This window comes from Vipera ursinii (genome assembly GCF_947247035.1).
Source record: "Vipera ursinii genome assembly, chromosome: Z".
NCBI lineage: Eukaryota > Metazoa > Chordata > Lepidosauria > Squamata > Viperidae > Vipera > Vipera ursinii.
In genome coordinates this window covers 28,608,974-28,632,362 of record NC_139517.1, presented here as the reverse complement: position 1 = coordinate 28,632,362, position 23,389 = coordinate 28,608,974, and the positions used below count along the sequence as shown (strand labels likewise).

Below are 23,389 nucleotides of genomic sequence, written 5' to 3'. Positions count from 1 at the left end.
TCCTAGGTCCTTGGTAAGGACTCGATAGGTAAACAAAAATGCCAAATCCAGGCTGAACATCTGGCTGACTGTGCAATGATAACAACAACAACAACAATATAACGATAACTAGAAGATGGGTCTTCTCTGCAGTAGCCCCTATTTTGTGTAATATTCTCCTCTTAGAGATTAGAATGGCCCCAACCCTGTTGGCCTTTCACAAGGCTCTAAAACATGGCTATGTATCCAAGCCTGAGGCTTTGAATATATTGAGGTCTCCATTTGTTGACTTTACTGTTAGCTGGCTAACTACCTTGGCTACTGTACATATTTATTTTTGAACATTTTTACTATTTTATTGTTTTTAATCATTTTACCTGGTTTATAGTTTTAGGATTGTAAGTTTCCCCATGCCACTTGATTGAGATAGGTAGCTATAGAAATCGAATAAACAAATAAAACTTAAACTGACATAATTGAAAAAGAAGAATATTTCATCAATCATAAATGTTTTGGGGGAAAATATTTGGAAGGATTTTTTACAAATTAAGGGTGGTTACTGTTTACTAGGAGCTGGTAACATTTCAAATTACATTTTCAAAAAGTGCTTCAGCACATCTGTCTTCTAGCCACATTTTTTTATCTCAGCAGCTCTGTCTATGAGAGATAGCGCAGCTGCTTTAAAGTCTTCTAAAGAGATGCTATGTTTGCTCTCACTATGTACATTTTTTGGGATTAAATAAAAAATGCTGCCCAGCTGTTTCACTGATTATCATTATGAATTGAAGGAGTGTTCTCCTTATTATTTGCATCATTTCTTCAAATTAAGTAGTTAGAATGTATTGATTTGTGAGCAATATTTCCCTTGCTTCTAATTATCTGAGGTTTTAGATTTCTAATGAGAAGTCTAAGACTAAATGATCCAACTCTATACTAAATCTGTTTTTCAGGGTTTTTTTTTTGCAGGAATCCAAGAAAATATTAATTTTATGCATCATTGTCATAACATTTATATGTGCTGTATTTATGCATCAACTAAGCATAATTCTGCCACTTTCCTGCCTACTTCTATTGTTTTATTGATTTAATTTTCCTATTTTAAAATAATTTTTATTTTAATTGTTTTTCTTCAGGATATATCTGCGAACCAAGAAAAGATGATGACATCTACGAGAAGTAGCTGTACTTTGATTCCTAATCAAAAACATCAGTGTAGTTATCAACATTCCAGCAAATTTAGTAATACCCTGCAAACAGATTTTGCATATCTGTCCACACTTGGGGATTTTAAATCCCTTCCTTTGGAAATATTTGAAATAGTTTTAGGATATCTTTCAGGTGAGTCACTTCTATCCCACATATAAAATATGGCAACCACATTGCCATATAGAACTAGGATCTAAATTGAGGGTGGAATTCTAAGTCCCTGAAAGGACAATCAAGAAGCCGTAGGATTTTTAAACCTCTCTCTCTTTGGCTGGAGAGAAAGTATCTGTGAAAGCTGTTTTAACTGTAAGCATAGCTATTCCACAAAATGGACGTGGTGGCTCAGTAGGTTAGGATGCTGAGTTGGTCAATCAGATGGTCGGTAGTTTGGCGGGTCGAATCCCGAGTGCCGCGTAACAGAGTGAGTGCCTGTTACTCGTCCCAGCTTCTGCCAACCTAGCAGTTCGAAAGCACGTAAAAATGCAAGTAGAAAAATAGGGACCACTAAGGTGGGAAGGTAACAGCGTTCCATGGGCCTTTGGCATCTAGTCATGCCAGCCACATGACCACGGAGACGTCCTCGGACAAGCGCTGGCTCTTCGGCTTTGAAACGGAGATGAGCACCGGCCCCTAGAGTTGGAAACGAATAGCACGCATGTGCGGGGGAACCTTTACCTTTACCTTATAGCTATTCCACAATCACTGTTTTGATAAATATCAGTGTGAAAAAGTTGCATCACAGAATGACTGGTTAGTGACTAACCAGAATACACTTTAGAGCAGGGCTTTTCAACCTTTTCACCCATTGTACCACTTTTAGGATAAGGCAACATCCAAGTACCACCAATCGCCTAGCAAGGTGTCAAAAACACGTTGACCATAAAAAAAGGGAAAAAAGTGATGAAGTACAGGTAGTCCTCAACTTACAACAGTTCGCTTAGTGACTGTTCGAAGTTACAGTGGCACTGAAAAAAGTGCCCCCTAAGCCACAGCTGAGCAAGACACCTGCCTGCCTGCCTGGTGGCGCTCTTCCTCCTGTCTGAGGTTTTCATTGTTGTGAGCATTTCTGTTGAGGATTGGCAGTGGGGGTGGGGTGAGGGGGGTGTTTGGTTTTTATCCCCCCCCCTCTGCTGGGTGGTTGCAGCAGGTTTTGGTCACTTCACATGATCCTGGGACATTATGACCGTCATAAATATGAATCAGTCGCCAAGCATCTGAATGCAAATCACAAGACCCTGGAGATGCTGCAACATTCCATCTGATCGGTGCTTCTTCTGGGCTCAGCAGAAGCGCCAGGATCAGTGCCGAGCTCCAGCTGGAGCCTGGTGCTGATGCTGGTGCTTCCGCTGAGCCCTGACAGCCCTGCAGCTCCAGATGTCTCTCGCTCAGGCTTGTGCAGTGCTGCCACCGGTTCAGCTCATTCCCCTCCCCCACTACCATTTTGTAGGTTTATTCTCTTTTTAGGTACATCAGTTGTTTGCTACCTGCTTCTGTCTTAGGAAGTTCAGCAACTAAAATTCACACCAAACAAAGAATTACTAACCTCTCTTAAATCTAAATGAATATGTGAAAGAAAAATAAGTAGGGCTGTGTAGACTTTCAGCTTCAATCTCCAGAGTGAATCCAAGTGGAAGCATGAACATAGCACTCTTTCAATCACAAGTACTGCTCAGCCTTAAAAATAAGCTTTTGACCATGTGAAGACATGGAACAAATGCTTAAGCTGTAATATGTGAGGAGATAGAAAGCAAACCCTTGTATCTGAATTAACTCCAGAGCCACCAATTGACTCAGTTTAGGACCTTTGTGTGCATGCCAACATAATTTTCACTTCCTAGGCCCTTAAAGAACAACATGCCAGTTCAGATTTCTTCTTATCACAGCCAGTCTTAGATTGCTGGATTCTAGTAGCAGGAAGGCCTGGAGGAATGTTGTCCATAGGGTCGCGATGGGTCGGACACGACTTCGCAGCTAACAACAACAAGTAGCACTACTTGAGAATTGTCTTCAAAGCTTTTTTACTTGTTAATTAGACAGAGCTAAATTGGCTCAACTATCCATCAAAAAAGACAATATGGAATCACAGAGGGATGGAGTGTGAAAATCTACATATGATAATATGAGGGGGTTTTTAACCAATTTCCCCAAGTTTTTTTTAGAGATTGGTTCCCAACCTGATAACAGAGGAAACTGTTGAACAAACATAAAATGTAGATGACTGTAAATAATGCATTGGATGCATTTGAAGATTAGGCTTGGGAGAAGCAGTGGGTGGAGCAGTAGGTTGATGCCTCCTTAAGTAACACCAGCTGCCTGCAATTAGTGCAGGTTTGCATCCCACCAGGCTCAAGGTTGACTCAGCCTTCCATCCTTCCGAGGTAGGTAAAATGAGGACCCAGATTGTTGGGGGCAATTAAGCTGACTTTGTAATAATGCTGCTTGGGGTGTGTGTGAAAGCCCTAATAAGCAGGCATATACATAGAATGAAGGCTACTGCTAGGCTTGTAAGCCGCCCTGAGTCTTCGGAGAAGGGCGGGATATAAATGGAATTTTTAAAAAAAGTAGTTTGCCTAGTGAATTTTAACTGTTTTGTAATAATAAAGAACTCTCCTGTTATCTTTCCCCATTGGCTATTATTCCTCTTGTAAAGTTACTTCCTTCCATTACTTCACTTCCCTTTCTTTATTCTAAATGCCATTTTTCCTTTTCTCTTTTCCCTCCTGTTTTTTTTCCTTTTAACTGTTTCTGCTGTAAGGATGTTTAAGTGGCTGCTGTTAACCACAGTGACACAAAAATTACAAAATGTGACATCATGATGCAAGCTCAGTCCTTTTGTATTTGTGTTGCACCGTTGCACACAAGTACCTAAAGGTCTGGAGATTATATTCTGATACAAGTTTTGTCACTTGCTCATAGACTCCTATTGAAGGGAGAGGAGTGCATGTTCTTCTATGTTTCTGTGTTTGGGAATTTCTTTTTCTTAAAAAAATGTATTAAGAAAACAAGAATATAACTTGTGAGAAAGGGAATGGTTGGTATATACAGATGGAGATGAACTACATTTGTAAATGGGGCATTTTGATTACATTATTTATTTTTTGTATTGGCCCTGTCCTTTTTATGAGTATGACTCATAAAATTAATTTGATTACATTAACTTAATTTTTTTGTATTGGCCTGGTCTATTTTTATGAGTGTGGCTCACCAAAAAATCTTATTTGGGATCTCATGGGAATATCAAAAACATGAAATATTTTGTTATTCACATAAGATTTAACCTTTTTTTAAATAAAATTGAGTTCCTACATATATATGAAAAGGTCATACATACACAATTATGTGTATGACCATGTGTCTATGTTGGCTTAAGAGCAGTCCCAAACTTGTCTGATGAATGAAAGAAAAAGAACCACCAAGTGAATAAAACCTAAGAATTACTTTTCTTTTTTCTTCTTTATTCAGTGATAGATATCAGCATGATGAGTATGGTATCAAAGACTATCAGCAACCGTGTTGTTAATTACATCTCAGCTCCTTCTGGAAATAGGAGATTTTTTCCACAGGATTTCCATAACCATGAACAATCTGGCAGTACAGGATCCTTCATTCTGGAACACTACAAATCATTAGGTGATCAAATCCTTGTCCTTTTCAGATATTCCAAAACAGAAGTCTAACTACATGGAAAAATGTACATGTCAAATCAGTGTCTAGATTAATATAGTGAACAAAAATTAACTTGATCATAAATACAAGAAATAATTTCTTAGAAAATACATTTATAACAGGAAAGGAATTGTAATTTCTCCCAATTGCTCTGTGTTTTTTGTATTTGTATTATTAAGAACTGATAAATTTGTAGTCTGTGAAAATATCACTGATAGTGTATGTGAAACAATGAGAATCTTTAATCGTGCCTTTCCATCTCTGTTTTTTGCTGTAATACTCTTGGTGCTCTTTCTCCCTGTGAAATTTCAAATGTATATTTATCTTTTCAAATTTATGTCTGAATTCTACTGTAGGACAAATAGACCAGGAAAAGGGAACTGCAATAGTTAAATATAGCAGAAGAGCTATCTTCTCCCATGCAACACTCTCATTTTAAGTTTGGAGGTCGGGGAGTGGCGTGTAATGGGAACAGAAATCTGAAATATGTATTGCTTTACAGAATTTATGGAGCCTTTGCCAAGTAATCTTTCCATACCGTTATGTCAACATATCTCTCTGGATGTTTTTAGAATTTTTGCCAGGGTTCATCATCCCAGTTACTACAGCTTCTTTTTCTTCTTCTGTTCCATGCAATTTATTCTGTCTTTGTCACTGGTTTTCTGCAACCCTCCCCCTGCTTCTCTTTTCATTTATCTGCAGTGACAGCCTTTTCACTCTGAGCATTTCCATAAAACCAAACTTTGACAAAACCAAGCTTTCACTGTAGCTATAAGGTATCTTGTTGGCATAATGATTTATAGTCTTCATTTTCAACACTATCCCTTAGGTTTTCAGCAGGCTAACAAAATATATTATCTACATGGAGAGTGAATTAATATTTTCAGGATGCTGATCAGTTAATGAATAACTAATGGCATCTCTGTCCCATCCTCCCACCTAAAGTACTCACTTCCCTCATTTAAATGCAACAGACCATGGAAATTGCCAATCACAAACAAGGTTAGGTTGATTTCACATGTATGCTTACTTTCCTCTTTTAAACATCATGGAATTGTGTTGGCTGAAAGAGCAAGGATTAGATGTTTGATAACGTTCTATGGAAAGCAGAAGTATTATACCTATTTAAATTATAGTCTAGGAATGAAAAAAGACCATATGGGTCTTGGGATAAAGGTAAAATTGGATTACTGGGCCATTCAAATAAATAAATAAATAAATAAATTCAATAAATAACAAATGTCCCTATGAATCTGCATATGCCATACTTCACCAGTTAGTGATAGCTTTATTTTTTTATGTTGATTGATTGATTTAGGCTTATTTTACGGTGAGAAGCCTTTTGTTTGGTTAGTGTATGATTCAATATATTGTGGAATCTCCCAAAACAGGTTAATTTAGAGAAGTGCATTTTGTGAACACAATTATTGTTCAATGCAAATTAGTTACCAGTTTGATTTTGAAAGGAATTAAGTGCTTCAATTTCATTTCTATAGCATCAACACAGAACAGTAGATATAGGTAATGCAGTATGGAGACAAAGTGGAGCGTTATCAGCTTGCATTTGGTATTTAATATAGATACAATGGGAGCACGGTAGCCTACCAGTTATGACACTGGGCTTTGTTGACTAAAAGGTTGGCAATTCAAGACCCAAGCATCGCGTGATAGGGTGAGCTCCTATGACTTGCCCCAACTCCTATCAATCTAGCAATTTGAAAGTATGTAAATGCGAGTAGATAAATAGGTATCACTTTGATGGGAATGTAACATTTTCTGTGCATCTTAGTGTATAGTCATGCTGGCCACAAGACCATGGAAGCGTCTTCAGATAACACTGGCTCCCTCAGCTAGGAAATGGAGATGAGCACTGCCCCTTAGAGTTGGACACACTGGACAGGGGAAGCCTTTACCTTTTTTTCAATAGATAGATAAATAAAGCAGTTAAAGAACTCCACAACTAATCTAGGAAGATTAGTATTAGTCCCAAAGGGTCCCATGTCTGTTTAGTGCTAACTTAACTTTAGCTATATTATGTGCATATAGTTCATGAGCAGTACCGAATATCATCTCAGCCATAAAAATGAAGACAAATCTCTTTGCAGTCTACTGGTTTTATAGTTTTGTAATTTAGATATGGTAGTTGTGACACAAACCAAATTTCCAGATGTATACTAACATCATTTGATAATTCTGAAGCACAGAATATGGCAGACTTAACTACGGTAATCCTAACTATAAATATAGTTTACGCATATTTCCCACTAATCTCTTCTTACACCTTTACTCTTTATTAAATTAATCTATAAGAAAATGACCATAAGAGTTATATATACAGGTAGGTAGATTGTAATGAGATCAAAAGATAATTGAAAATTAATATTTTAAAGTGATATAAAAGGACATGATTTAATTTAGTCTTATTTGAATAGCAACATGAGTTAGTGATTATTATGACTTAGATCTTCCTCTTGTCTAAAACCTTTACCATTAATGGATCAATTACCATTAATGGATCATGCAATAATTCTCAATTCTGATCTGAAAAAAAAATATGTTTCCAAAATTTTATCCCTCATAGCCTACTTTGCCCTTTCTCCCCTTCTGCATTAGGTATATTTCCAATATCTAGACAATTTTATATATATTATAAAATTATGAATTATATAACATTATAAGATTATAAGTTTTCACAAATTCTAAATCTTGGAATACTGAAACACATCCATTTTAACAACTTACCTATGTGTGTTTTAAACAACTTTTAAATGTTCTTTCCTTTGCAATGGCTTGGGGAAATGGTTGAAAAAACTCTTTTCTTAAAAGAAAAAAATAGTAGTTGTGATTTGTTATTTTCAAGTTCCAATTTTCTTTCAACTTGAATATGCTTAATACTTATCCAAAGGTGTCAAAAAATCAAGATGGCAATCGCAACCATCAGAACATAGCACACACAGAAAAGGAATGTGCTCAGATCACATGGTTTTGGCTAACATCTTGATTTTTTTTACCCCTTTGTGGACATCTTTGTAATTATTACTAGAAGAATGACATCATCTTGTTTTCAAGATCTGGATGTTATGCATAGGGTCTTTTAAAACAAGATTTATTTTCAAGATATTTTGCTATTCAGGTTTCAGTGCAAGACATCAAAATTGAAAGAAGCATCAGAAATTTCATTTTCATAGAATGATCCATAAAACCATTCATATGGAGCAATTTGGTTCTGTCCCTTAGGAAGCATAAGCTGTCATATGAACATTTGAACCTGTCAACATAAACTAAATAGAATTAAGCAGGGAACTTTGATTTTTTTCCTCACTTCTTCTTCATTTAGAGTTGACATGTAGTTCTCTTGATGGGGAGAGATTATATGAAAGAGTATTGGATTGGTTTAAATATCTTGTCTCATTTTTGGGCTTCCAGTTTTATTTATTATTATTTATTATTTATTAATTCGGTTTATATACCGCCCTACTCCTGAAGGACTCAGGGCGGTTTACAAGGCAAAATTAAAAAACAATACAATATAAAATTAAAATAAAATAAAATTAAGTCTAGCCCCAAAAAATTAAAATCACAATTTAAAAACATTAAAACCCCTCAGTCCAGACCAGATAGCTCAAAGAGCCAGGTTTTTAGGTCCTGGAGAAATGAATGAAGGTCGGGGGCAGTTCGGAGTTCCGTTGGCAGTTGATTCCATAGGGCAGGCGCGCCCACAGAGAACACCCTCCCCCTGGGGATCGCCCGTCGGCAATCCTTGACCGGCGGTACCCTGAGGAGGCCCTCCCTGTGGGAGTGAACAGGATGATGGGAAATTGACGCTGGCAGCAAGTGCTCCCTCAGATAATCCGGGCCATGCCATTAATGAAGCAACATTAGCCTTGGCAATATCTGGAGAAGTCTGGGAAGAAGTTCTAACATCAGTTTTCCTTCCCCGAGCTTTACCTCTCGCTTCAACCACTAAAGGGAAAATCTGAAAATTACATAACCTCAGAAACCAAGTACTGCAGCTAAACTGAATATTTAAATCCTTTCATTCATCTGAAATATATGGCAACAAATCAAATTACAGCTTCTAATGCACATAGCAAATGTTTATTTAGTATCTGTAGGATACTTTGTACAAAGTAGATATGTGGAATTACTTTTGCTCAGAGTGAGCGCCTGTTACTCGTCCCAGCTTCTGCCAACCTAGCAGTTTGAAAGCACGTAAAAATGCAAGTAGAAAAATAGGGACCACTACGGTGGGAAGGTAACAGCGTTCTGTGTGCCTTTGGCGTCTAGTCATGCCGGCCACATGACCACGGAGACGTCCTCGGACAAGCGCTGGCTCTTCGGCTTTGAAACGGAGATGAGCACCGGCCCCTAGAGTCGGAAACGACTAGCACGCATGTGCGGGGGAACCTTTACCTTTACCTTACCTAAATTCTGAGAGCTTAAATCATTAAATGGAAAGAGCCATTTAGACTGTTGAATTTAAGTTCCCTGCTCATTGTAGAAATCCAAATTATAGATGAAAAATGGCTGTTGAGTCTCTGTTTGAACATATTCCGTGACGCACTGGAAAAGAAATATAGATTGGTAATGGAGTATTTACTGTAAGCTTAAACTAGCAAAAGGTACACTGGGCAAGATCTTGTGGGACTTGAAGGATTTCTTCCTCCTGGTAAACCTATCTAGCTGCCCATAAGCACTATATTCACCGTAAGCATGAATAAGATTAATCATAGCCCATTAAAAATAGAGCTATTAAATTTGAGCTGCAAAAGTCTAAACAATCTTTAGATGGCAAAAATAAAAAAAATTCTGTTTTTGCTGTCACCTGGTAGTTGTCAATATGTTTGCAGCCCAATCTGAATGCTCTAATTTGAAAAAAAATGGGCACCTGATTCTTAACTCAATATAGTTGAGCAGCATCTTCACAAAAACTTTTTTCAAATAACTCTGCATGATTTTTCTTTCTAGGCTTATTGTTTAAAAGGTGCACTTTACTGCTCCCTACAAAAGAGAGACTGAAGTACATACACAAAATAATTTCAGAAGTAAGCATAGATGTTTTCCAAAAAATATTGGATCTGTTAATTTCTATATCCCATTGAATAACATAAGTAAATTAAAAGATAACTTTTTTCTACTGCTTGTTTATAGATTTCCTGTTTCAAATTCAATGGCTGCTCAGATTCTTTGCACTGTTTGGGATTACAATGTTATGGAGTATTTTTACAGGTAAAAGCAACTGAGACCTTTGTAATGTTTTAAAAATAAATATATTTATTATGGCATAAGCTTTTGTGCCTTAGAGTCCATTACTGCATGCTGTGTAAACTTTACAGCTGTATATTCTAAGTTTCATTCTGTTCAAAGTTGGGTAAAGACATTGCAGATCTTATTATTTGGAGGACCGTCTCTGTATCGCAAGATAAATCATCTTCTGTAGTTTCTCACTGACCACTTTCATTAAATTTCATATTACAAAAATAGGAAAATAAAACAGTTGTATCATATGTTGTCTTCAAACTCTAAAATATTATTTTTTATATTTCTGTTGGCTTATTCTGTATGTTTTCAGACCTTAACAGCCGGTTGGGATGAATTTGAATGTCAGCGAGTTTACCATTTTCTCTGTGAGCTTACTAGTTTACCTCAGAGAATGCAGAGAGTTGTCAGCAGCAAGCCTGGTAAATAATCCATGTTTGTGAGCATCTTATAAATTTGGACTTTTGTGTCTTGTGACACCCCTAATAATTGAGAAAGCAATACTGACTACTGAGTTTAAACTTGTAGCAGTGCCATCCAAAATAATTATCTTTCACACAATTTACAGGTTTTAACATTAGAAAACTCTAAATGCAGACTATAATACCTGTTTGTCTAGGAAGTTTCCGTAAATTGGAATTGAGGATAAGGACATTTTGCTGCAGTGTACTTCTAAACCATTGGACTCATCGGAGTGATTCAGCATTTTGGCTGACCTGTATTTTAAAGCCATGGCCAATGGTAAATCAAGCTCGGCTGCTGTACCTAATATTTGGACCTGCATCTACACAGGATGGTAAGCTATTGTAATTAATAAAACACAGAAGTATTCACCTAGGAGCCTGAAAATAGGAAAGGAAGTGGAATATTAAGCATGCAGAAAAATCAGTTGCAATCCTGCTAATGATTTTCTAGCAAGATAGCCATTATTACTAATTCTGAATCTAGAATTGCCTTTCTTTAAACCTCAAGAAATAGGTAGTATGGCTAACTGATATCTCAAGACAAAGTCTCCTTCAGTAACTCTTATGCTTAATATCATTCAGGACATGTTGATTGGCAGAATATGATTCAAGACCCAACAGATGAAAATAGTTTGAAAGGGCTGGCAGACGCTGTTAAACTATTATATGATACAGAAGCAAAGGAGTGGACAGCAAATGATGTCATCAGTCTGGTGGATGAGCTTGCAGGTTTGTTTGCACACTTGAATCCAAGATATCACCCAGTCTTTATCAACCACAACTGGGAGCAGCAGTTCTATCGTTAAGTGAAGTGATCACTAAGTGGGAAGTCACATGATAGTGACTGTGATTTTCCAGAAGATTAATAGGAATGTAGCTAACCTGACTTGGGGGAAGGGTGAGAGAATGTTCCAAAAGGCCGGTGCCCCACAAAAGAAAAGACCCACCTCCCGGGACCCGTCAAATGTAATGATGGTACCCACCAAATGTCCTTTCTCCCAGATCTAATGGGACAGTTGATGTAATCAGGGAGAGGCAGTCCCTCAGAACACCTGGCCCCATGCCATGAAGAGCCTTCAAGGTTAAAATCTATTTTGAATTAGATCCAGAAGCAAATTGGCAGCCAATGCGGCTCATGGAGCAGAGGTATGATATGTTGTGTTCTGGCATTCTGCACCATTAAGCTTCTGGAAATCCTTCAGGGGCAGCCTCACATAGAGTGCATTACAGTAATCCAGTTTGGAGGTGACTAAGGCATGGGTGACTGTCAGCAGAGCCTCCCAATCTAGGAACAGGCACAACTGGTGAACAACAGAAAGCTCTTTGAGCAGGAGTCATGAGTCAAGGAGGATCCCAGATTGCACATTGGCTTTCTCTGGGGCAGTGCAATCCCACCCAGCATTAAAGATGGCAAGTCTTGAGAACCAAATCCAAAACCACTCAGTCTTGCCAGAGTTTAGCTGAAACCCGTTGTTTCCTATGTAGATCCTCACAGCCTCCTGGGATTTACAGCATTGCATAATTTGCCAGAGGCAGAGACTATCATCAGTGTACTGAGGGTACATCACCCCATGATAAGGGATGAACTCATCTAGCAGTGTCTTGTAGATGTTAAATAAAGGAGAGCACTGATTCCCAGAGCATCCCACAAAGTAGAGGTTAAGGATGGGATATCTCTCCCCAGTCATCAGTGACTGGAACTGATCCCAGAGAAAGCGGGGAAACCAGTATAACACTGTGCCACTGACCCCCAATCCTCTGACTCATTCCAGAGGGACACCATGGTTGATGGTATCAAAAAATCACTGAGAGGTCAAGTAGGGCAAGCTGGATCCACAAACCCATCTCACCTTTGCCAGAGGTCATGTAAAAGTGTGAGTGATGCCATTTGTGTTGTGTATGTAAATAGTTAGCAATAAGCCATGAAAGATATTGCAAACACTGTGCAGCTTTGCAAGGTTTAAAGCGGGAAAATAAGGTGCAATCATTGGACGCCACAACCAAGGAGCGGGAAAACAGACTGTTTGTATTGGTTACAGTTCAAACGCTTTCTCTATAAAAGGGTTGCAACATTTGACATTTGACAGTTGACTTTGTGTATTCAATAAACTCGTTCAGTGTTAACCACTCTGAGTCCTCGTCAATTAGAACCAAACAACTGGCGACGAAGGTGGGATTGACAGAAGACCAGAGATTAGGAAGAATTGTCGTGAAGGCGGCAAAGTCTGAGCGAGTCACAGTCAACCGAGCGGCCGCGGCAGAATAGGAAAAAAAATTCTCCGAATGGCGCAAATCGGGTCATTGAAGGAATTTGACCCTAACTTCCCCGAAGATTGGGAAGAATATATTGGTCAGGTCGAAGGATTCCTGTTAGTGAACGGAATCACCGACGACCGAAAAAAAGCGGCGGCACTTTTGACAATTTGCGGCACACCGGTCTACAGAGTCGCTGTCGGGCTGTGCCAGCCACAACCAGTCTCCAGCGTGCCCTATGCCGACCTCCTTGCAAAACTAAAGGTGCACTTTACTCCCCGAAGGTCCGAACTTTTTTGGCGGCGCATCTTCGAGAAGAGAAATCAGAGACCGGGGGAGTCCATACAGAAATTCGTCGCTGCCGTCAGGGAAGCCGCAGTTCGTTGCAAATACGATAATTTAGAAATTAGGATTCGGGACAGAGTTGTGCTGGGCTTACGCGATGAACAATTACAAAACAGAATAATCGCCAAACCTACTGGCGATTTACAGGAAGTGCTCGACGAACTCCTAACGTATGAGTCAACCGGGTATCGCGACCCCCCCCGCAGTAGCATGGCGACAGCACCTGAAATTAACCAAGAGGGCTATGTGGACTGCGGGGAGGTGGATCAGCAGTGGGAGGAAGAGATCGCCGAAGTCTCCAGGCGATTTGGGAAGATGGCACCCAGACAACTTAGAAGCGAAGGGCCCGAACCCGGCCGCCGGCAACAACCCGCAACACCGCAGAGACCACCGACCGGGGCACAACGACCGTGGCGGGACACCGCAACCAGACCGCGCGACAACGACACCCAGAACCGATGTGGCAGCTGTGGCGGCAACCATCCCCGCGCTTCCTGCCGATTCCGCACCGCCAAGTGCAGGGCTTGTGGCAAGACCGGCCACATCCAGGCCATCTGCAGAAACCGCGTCCGGGACTCCCGTCTGAATGAAGTCGATGTGTGGCCAGAGGGTAAGGTAACCCCCAATGCTAGTGGCAAGGAGACCCCTAGATCCCGGGCGAAATTTTCAAACCCAGGGGAGGTGGCCCGAGTCAATCGGAAAAGGCAGGGAAGGGGGCACAATTTTCCGGACGGAAAATTAAAAATCACAGTCCTTCTGCAAGGGGTTCCTTGCAGAATGGAAATCGACTCTGGGGCTTCAGTGTCGATAATTTCCACTGAAACCCTGGAAAAAATTGAACAACTAAGTGGAAAAAGAATTCCACTTAGCCCAACAAATATTCAATTAATGGACTTCCAAAAAAGTCCAATAATCGTAAAGGGAAAGACCAGCCTTAGAGTTAATTTTAAGGGATTTAAGGGGGTCTTAGATGTGGTAGTTACGGAGGGGAATAGGACTAGCTTAATAGGGCTTAATTGGTTTCCTGCCCTGGGAATTTGGATAGGGGGAATAAATTCTGTGATTAGAAATAAGACCCTCGAATCCGTCTGCAAAGAATTTGCAGACGTATTCGATGGATCTCTAGGCAAGTACAAAGGGCCCCCCATTAATTTTAACCTAGACCCCTCAGTAAATCCAATCAGGCTAAAGGCCCGGAGGGTACCTTTTGCCTTAAAAGAAAAAATCGAGGCCGAGCTCGACCGGCTTGTAGGCCTCGGAGTTTTAGAACCCGTTGAGGGCGGTTTATGGGAGACGCCGATCGTCACACCCCTCAAACCCAATGGGGATGTGAGGATCTGCGCCGACTATAAAGCGACCCTCAACATTGGAATGAAAAAGCATGCTTACCCGGTCCCGACGGTGAAGCAGGTCCTCGCCACGATCCAGGACGCCGCCATCTTCGCCAAGCTCGACTTGGCGCATGCGTACTTACAGTTGACTGTTTCCAAGGAGGCTGCAGAGGCGCAGACAATTGTTACCCACAAGGGGGCGTTCCGAGTCCACAGACTGCAATTTGGGATTGCAGCTGCTCCAGGCATCTTCCAAGAAGTGATGGAGAGGACCTTAAAGGGCATACCTGGAGTATGCCCTTACTTTGATGATGTCCTAATAGCTGGAAAAGATGAAGGAATGTTAGTAGAGCGACTGGAACAGGTACTGGGTAGATTTAGAAAGGCTGGATTAAAATTAAAAAAGGAAAAATGTAGCATAGGGGTTAAGTCCACTGATTTTTTGGGGTTCAGGATTGACAAAAGCGGAGTCCACCCTACCCCTGAAAAAATCAAAGCAATAAAAGGGGCGCCTGAACCAAGGAACAAGGCTGAGCTACAGGCCTTCCTAGGCTTGGTAAATTTTTATCACACTTTTGTGCCACATAAGGCTGCCATTGCAGAACCACTGCACAGGCTTTTAGATAAGAAGACCCCTTGGCATTGGCAAGACAAGCACAAAGTGAGTTTCCAGACCTTAAAAGATATCCTTTCCAGTAGCTCAACTGTAACCCACTTTATAGAAAATAGACCAATCTACCTGGCGTGCGATGCTTCGCCTTATGGCGTTGGGGCAGTAATCAGCCATTTAGACACCCAGGGAATGCAAAGACCCATTGCTTACTACTCCCGCACACTAACCAAGGCAGAGCGGAACTATGCTCAAATTGACCGGGAAGCTTTAGCCATAGTGGCAGGAGTTAAAAAGTTCCACGACTACCTGTATGGCAGGAACTTTACAATACTGACAGACCACAAACCCCTGCTGGGACTGTTTACCACAGATAAACAGACTCCCCAAATTATGTCTCCCAGGATGCTGAGATGGTCCATTTTCCTCTCAGCATATTCATTTTCCCTCCAATACCGACCAGGTAAAGACATGGGTCATGCAGACGCTCTTAGCAGATTGCCCCTTAGCACAACAGAGGAGGACCCTGCCCCAGTGGGACAAGTAATGTCCCTACAAGATATTCCTGATCTGCCCCTAACTGCTAAAGACATAGCTGAGGCAACCAATAAGGACCCCATCTTAAGGAGAGTAATGGCCTGGGTCATGAGCGGTTGGCCCAACGCCAACCCAGACGTAAAATACAGTCCATTTTTCCGAAGGAAGGATGAACTATCAGTTCATATGGGTTGCTTACTTTGGGGAACTCGTGTAGTAATCCCAGGAATCCACAAATCAGCTATTCTATTTGAATTGCATGAGGGACACCCTGGAATAGTAAGGATGAAGGCCCTAGCTAGGAGTCACTTGTGGTGGCCAGGATTGGACCAAGACATTGAGGAATGCGTTGCCAATTGCCATCTGTGCCAACGTTCCAGGCCTGAACAACAACACATCCGCACACATAAATGGGAGCTAGCTAGGAATCCTTGGTCCAGGATTCATATTGACTTCGCTGGACCTTTCCAGGGGTTAACGTTCCTTGTAGTGGTCGACAGCTACTCTAGATGGCTAGAAGTAGTACCGGTCAGTTCAGTAACGGCAGGCAGAACAATACAGGCATTAAGGGGCCTCTTTGCCACTCATGGGTTGCCGGATTTAATAGTGTCTGATAACGGGCCACAATTCACATCTATTGAATTTCAGGATTTCCTCAAGGCCAACTCGATTAAGCATAAGACTTCTGCACCCTTCCACCCCTCCACCAACGGATTGGCTGAAAGGAACGTGAGGACCACGAAGGACGCGCTTAAAAGAATCATTCGAGGTGACTGGCATCAGAGACTAGCTGAGTTCTTGTTGGCTCAACACACAACCCCTTGTTCGGCTACAGGGAAAAGTCCAGCTGAAATGAGGTGGGGAAGAAAAATCTTGACCAAGTTGGACAGACTACACCCCGACCGACTCCAACCAAACATTGAATTAGACATTCCTAACAGAACATTTGAAGTGGGGGACTTGATTTGGGCCAGGAACTACGCCCAAGGGGATAAATGGATTCCTGGGGTGGTAACTGAAATCTTAGGTCCCCTATCATACATCATTGAGGGGGAAGGGAATAGGGTCTGTAAAAGACACATAGACCAGCTGAGGAAAAGATCTAGTGGGTGTGTGCCAGCTGAGGGGGACCAAAGCTCAGTTAGGGCAAACAGTACAGATAACATTAGGCCAGAAAGTGGTGTAGTGGTTGGGCAAGATGACATATTTCCTGATGCCCATCAACAACAATTCAGTCCAATTGATTGGGAAATACCCCTGCGAAGTAGGCCAGTGACAACTGAATCCCAAACACAACCTAATACACAAGGCAGTACATCTGAAGCCAGTAACCCTGAGCCCAGGTCTAGTAGTAACCAGCATAGTAACCAGCAGCCAAGCAGTCAACCAGGAAGAAGGGTCCCTAGCAGCCAAAGTAACAGATACCCTTCTAGAATACATAGGCCACCAAAATACCTAATGGACTTTGTAAAGAAATGACACCAACTGGGGGGTAAGGGGTGTTGTGTATGTAAATAGTTAGCAATAAGCCATGAAAGATATTGCAAACACTGTGCAGCTTTGCAAGGTTTAAAGCGGGAAAATAAGGTGCAATCATTGGACGCCACAACCAAGGAGCGGGAAAACAGACTGTTTGTATTGGTTACAGTTCAAACGCTTTCTCTATAAAAGGGTTGCAACATTTGACATTTGACAGTTGACTTTGTGTATTCAATAAACTCGTTCAGTGTTAACCACTCTGAGTCCTCGTCAATTAGAACCAAACAATTTGCATCCCATACCAGGTCTGAATCCTGACCGAAAAGGATTCAGGTAATCCATTTCATTCATGGTCCTCTGAAGCTGTTGTGCAACCACCTTTTTGATCACTTTCCCCCTGAAAGGGAAGGTTAGATAATGGAAGTAAATTCACCAGTTTGGTTGGGTCTAGTGATGGCTTCTACAGGAAAGGCTAGACAAAGGCCTTCTTAAGAGATAAAAGAAAAACCCCTCACTCAAAAGAAGAATTAACCACTGCTAGAACTCTTCACCTGACACCTTCCAGCCACTTTAACAAGCCATGAGACATCTGGTTTTTAAGAACAAGTGGTTGAACTCTTTAGTCTTCGTAGTACTCTTGCTCATTGTATTATCCACTGAAAACCACAGAAACTAAATCTTAAAAGTCTATAGCAGGAGTCAGCAACCTGAAACAGTGAAAGAGCCACTCGGAACCGGTTCCCTCATAAAAGGAAAAACTGGGAGCCGCAAAAAATGTGTGCACATGCGCATACATGCGCGCATGCGCAGAACAGGGTTTGACTGAAGAGTGGAACCAAGGCGAGATATGTACCTACCCTGCATATTTGAATTGATTGGTTGAACTTTTTTAGTCCCACTTTTTTTTTTTGGACTGCACATGGCAGAGGAATGGGAGCCACAGGACATGGCTGAAAGAGCCGCATGCGGCTCCGGAGCCGCGGGTTGCAGACCTGTGGTCTATAGTTTATCACTGAACCCCTTTGAAAATCCAAAGTAGCTAACCTTTGTTGAATGTTTTTTTACTGCTTATCTTGTGGATTAGATAAATTGGTTTTGTGTTCTGGCTATTTTGAAATAATATTTTCAAATGTAAAAAAAAAAAAGTTAAAAGTTAAACATGCATATGTGAACTCTATGTGTCTGCAGGATTTATGTTTGTGCTTGTGTATGTATAAAATCTTTTTTCTATTTTTATAGTAATCCCTCAGGAATGGCATCTTGAAAACAGTGCTCGATTTCTTATTTTGTGTGGAAACAACATCTGCTTCCCATTTATGGCTAGTAAAGCTGTGAATGGCCAAGCTGTTGAATTGGCAAGACTGGTGGTGTTCCTGGCACTGGTAATTAACAGATATTTTTCCCTTTCTATGTAGTATTCTCTTCTCTGTGTTATGACTTATAAATGGGCCACATGCACTCAAAGTAAGCGAATGCATTTAATGTATGTTGTATATTTCTGTGAAAGAATAGCAGCTGTGAATGAGAATAATCAGGATGAGAGAACAGTATTTAGAACCTGACTCTTTTTTCTTTCTTTTCTATTTTAGTCTTTTTCTTTGCTCCATACAATTTAATTGAAAATCTTCCATCTCCAATAGGGGAGAACTATACTTTGGCATGTAGAGAAAGCTGTCACTGTCAATAAAAGAAATTTAGTTCCAGAGCCAATAACTCTTTTGAGTTAAAATAATTTTTAATAAGGATTTAAATTCTCGTATACTCTTATTTGGATCCCCTCTCCCCGGTGTTCTTTAAACATGATTAAAGCCTTAAACGTGTTCAGCACAATGACGTATTTGATGTCTTGTTTAATTTTGCCCTTAGATACCAGTTCTTCCTTAGCAGTTTCAGGCAATTCACTAAAATTAACTAACCAGAATAACATTTTAAAAGAGACAAATTAATATATGTCTGAAAATACTTCAAATTAATTACCTTGCTTTAGGAGAGTTTCTATGGCAGCATGTGCATAAATGCAGTTATTTTAGTGCTACTTGTATAATGTCAATTTGTATGTGAATAGCGAAAGCATTTTTATTAAACTTCCATTACAGCAGTCCTTGAAGGAATAGGACATTTGGGATTTTGCCATGCTTACCTAACTTCTTGGCCTGATGTAATTAATGGACAGGCAGGCAGAACCAGTATATCTAACTTGAGGCATCAGATGTGTCAAAACATCCTCATTTGCTTGCATTATATTTATCAGGGTATACAGTATATTAATATTAGCATCATACATTGATACAGATTATATGGCCACCTTCCTGCTTTATCTCAGGTTGTGAGCCATGTGGGATGACCGCATATAGCTTTAATTACTGTACAGGAAAAGAGAAATGTTTTAACTTAAGCTCTTTGTGTATATATTAAGTAAAATGAATGCACTGCAACAGCTGAGAGCACTTCTCTGTGAAGGTTTTCTTGCAATAATTCAAAATCAGCTCTGAACTTGCCTGATCTCCTGATATCTACTGGTTTGGGAAGCTAAGCTGATTTGTTTCAGACACTGGGATGAAAAAAAATTATTTGAAAGCTGGCATTTGTTAGTTTGTTTACCTTATCTTCCTATGCCTAAATGAAGGCAACTATTTTTCTACACACAAACACACACACATCTCCACTCAGCCTAAGTTATACAGGTGATGAATGCACTGTTGGAAGACATGAAAGACCAGGTTAGGGACAGATCATTTTGTGGAAAGAAATCTATGTGGTCACTAAGAGTCAACGTGGCTTGATGGCACATAATCAATCAACAGGCATTGTTTGCTACATGTCTCCCCCAGTCCATCCAGGTCTAACATATGTAATTTTCATCAGAGCTATGAGACAAACTTATATGTTTGCTTGTCAGTTTATAGTTCTCAGAAAACACCTCAAGTCAATCAGCACTTGCCATTTTAGACCCATAGCTAAACAGAAAGAAGTATAAGCCAATTAGCATTAGTAACTGTGCCTTCTCCCCTTACTTAAGTCTGTATCTACAGTAGACTCACATTCCTCCCACATTTCACCAGAGACAGAGATAATAGATCGTTTTCTTAGCTTGTGCACCATTTTTCCTTAGAAGCTCAAGGGGGCATACACTCCTCCCATTTCTCTCCACAACTCCACTAAGAATAATTCTCCAGTCTCCATTTCTCCAAATATTTTTTTTATTTTTTAATCCCATTTATATCCCGCCCTTCTCCGAAGACTCAGGGTGGCTTACAATCTAAGAAGCACAAATCAATGAGCTTAGAAATAGCCTTCATTCTATGTATATGCCTGCTTATTAGGGCTTTCACACACACCCCAAGTGGCATTATTACAAAGTCAGCTTAATTGCCCCCAACAATCTGGGTCCTCATTTTACCTACCTCGGAAGGATGGAAGGCTGAGTCAACCTTGAGCCTGGTGGGATGCGAACCTGCACTAATTGCAGGCAGCTGGTGTTACTTGAGGCATTAGCCTACTGCTCCACCAAGGCTCTTTTAGTGTCTTCCAAGCTGTTAATGCTGTTATTCCAGAAGTCAGGTTTCCTTTTCCTAACCATGCTTACCACCATACTATAATGAAACCCCAGGAAGTGGCAGAAGCTAACTCTTCCAAAGGAAGCATTGACATTTTAAGCACCAAACAGCAATACTGTATATTACTATTTATGGTACTGTATTTGTTACCTCAAGGGACGCAGTGGCTCAGTGGGTTAGGACGCTAAGCTTGTCGATCAGATGGTCGGCAGTTTGGCGGGTCGAATCCCGAGTGCCGCGTAACAGAGTGAGCGCCTGTTACTCGTCCCAGCTTCTGCCAACCTAGCAGTTCGAAAGCACGTAAAAATGCAAGTAGAAAAATAGGGACCACTACGGTGGGAAGGTAACAGTGTTCCGTGTGCCTTTGGCGTCTAGTCATGCCGGCCACATGACCACGGAGACGTCCTCGGACAAGCGCTGGCTCTTCGGCTTTGAAACGGAGATGAGCACCGGCCCCTAGAGTCAGAAACGACTAGCACACACGTGCAGAGGAACCTTTACCTTTACCTATTTGTTACCTTGACATATCATTCATTACCTTATACATGGATAAAATGCCATTGGTTTAAAATTACCTGGAAATTATTTGTGCTTGCCGGTGGCAATTATAATACTATTTGATAGGAGGAAGGGATACTCAACTATCAGGACTGTGCCTCTGGTTGGAAAGTCATAGAGTCAGACAGAGTCAGGATGAATCACAGAGAATCCTTAAACAGCAAAGATATACCACCTTATCTAATTTAAGCTACGTTTTGTAAAAAAAAAAACCCAAGTAAAGAAAAGTCAAACCATCAGAAACCAATAAAACAACAATTTTAAAGATTCTAGCCCTTTGAAAGCTGCCATTACTATATTTACATATGCCTGTTTGTGAGTATGTCTTTCAACCCAAAACTTCCATGGAATTATTTCGGATTGAAGAGCACAAAGATAGGAGCAAAGAACTGTTTGGTTTTTTATCATCAAGGACATTTCATTTTGCTGAAGTTTCTGTTCTACCAGGTATGTGAGAAGGACCTCTATTGCATGGAGTGGGCTGTAAAAATGATGCAGAAAGTCTGCAACGTTTTCCGTACCTCAAGTGAAAAGAACATTTTTTTGCAGAGTGTAGAGAATGCCTTTGCACAAATTATCATGGATGCTCTACAGTTGGTGATATCTGGTAAGAAATCAATTACTATAATCACACCTTAATCATGATTATCTGAATCTTCTAGGCAGTATATAGTTAGGTTTTGCTTTTAGATATACTCATAGATATTATGAGTAAAGAGGTTAGGATTAAAATCACACTGAAAGAGGAGTACAGTAAAGGTTCAATCCACTACTTCCCAGACCTGGGTGAATTACCCAAAATTGGGTAAAAGTACTTTTTCTTTGGATAACAGCACATTAACCCATTACTCAATATCAACAGGGGCATTTAAACTGACTTAAAGTATTTTATCTACACTGAGTAAAAAGGACTTTCAAATAAGTGGTTTGGGATACTGAAAGAGAAGGTTTGGGAAGCACTGGTTTAATTCTTTCTCCATGTATTATGGTCCTGTCAAAAACCAACACTATGCCACAAGAAAGAGGCTGTCATCTAAGCAAATAGCTAAAGATCATCTCATTTCTCATTTTCAGTTGAAATTTAATCATGTAGTCACATAATTTGGCCTTAGTATATTTACTGAAATGCCTTTGATTTGTGCAGTTTCCTTCCAAGACAGATTTTCTTTCTTATATTTTCTTTTTAAAATACACGCACGACTGCACTCTATAGTATGCATATTTTTGCATATCAGAATTCCAGTGAGAATATAACATTAAAACTGGATTTCTGGAAATGTCAATAAGCATTTCTTTAAAAAAAAAGATTTTATGTTTTTTTTTAAGTTTAAGAGCTATGGTGGCTCAGTGGTTAGAACACTGTATTGCAGTACTGCTGGCTGCCAGCTGCCAGCTGTTTGGCAATTCGATTCTCACCGGCTCAGGGTTGACTCAGCCTTCCATCCTTCCAAGGTCGGTAAAATGAGGACCCAGATTGTTGGGGGCAACATGCTGACTCTGTAAAAACTGCTTAGAGAGGGCTGTGAAACACTGTGAAGCAGCATATAAGTCTAAAAGCTACTGCTATTGCTTTAGTTCTGATTAATTCTGATGAATATTCATATGGTTGAAGTATAATATAAACATATATTTTTCTGCATGTCATATTAGAAAATTCAGAAATGAAAAATAATATGACTACTCACAAATTACTATGAGCATATGAAATATTACATGCCTTATATAACAAATATTATGTATTTCCAATACAAACAAACCTTATGTATTTACAATAAATACAACCAATATAGACTAAACAAATAGAATCAGATAATAACTAAACAAGAGAAGTAAATATGATCCATGTTTTAATAACATGTCACTCATACATAATTCCTGATTATATTAATTTCATCAATATAATTGATGAAATATATTGATGAAATAAAATGTTATATGTTAGCTTGGGATTTTCAAACTAAGCAACATCTATATGTCAAATAAAAATATGTATTGTTCTATCTGTTTTTTTATTTTATTTTACTTAGGAGAGCATGATGAAGAAGAGACCAGCTTTTTAAATCTGTTCCATCTGGTCAATGCACAAGCAAATTTTCATAAAGAAATCCTTTATTTAACCATGAACAACGATGTGTAATTTTTTTT

General features: G+C 39.9%; 1 protein-coding gene across 1 annotated transcript; it reads left to right on the top strand.

Moving 5' to 3' along the window:
* Nucleotides 1-1,139: 1,139 nt before the first annotated feature.
* On the top strand, nucleotides 1,140-23,381 carry FBXO47 (F-box protein 47; the record flags this gene model as incomplete). Its single annotated transcript, XM_083376096.1, has 10 exons — nucleotides 1,140-1,317; nucleotides 4,648-4,815; nucleotides 9,820-9,896; nucleotides 10,003-10,080; nucleotides 10,424-10,532; nucleotides 10,730-10,906; nucleotides 11,157-11,303; nucleotides 18,369-18,511; nucleotides 21,692-21,851; nucleotides 23,272-23,381. 10 exons carry the CDS (start codon nucleotides 1,140-1,142, stop codon nucleotides 23,379-23,381), a joined length of 1,347 nt encoding a protein of 448 aa, XP_083232222.1.
* Nucleotides 23,382-23,389: the final 8 nt, after the last annotated feature.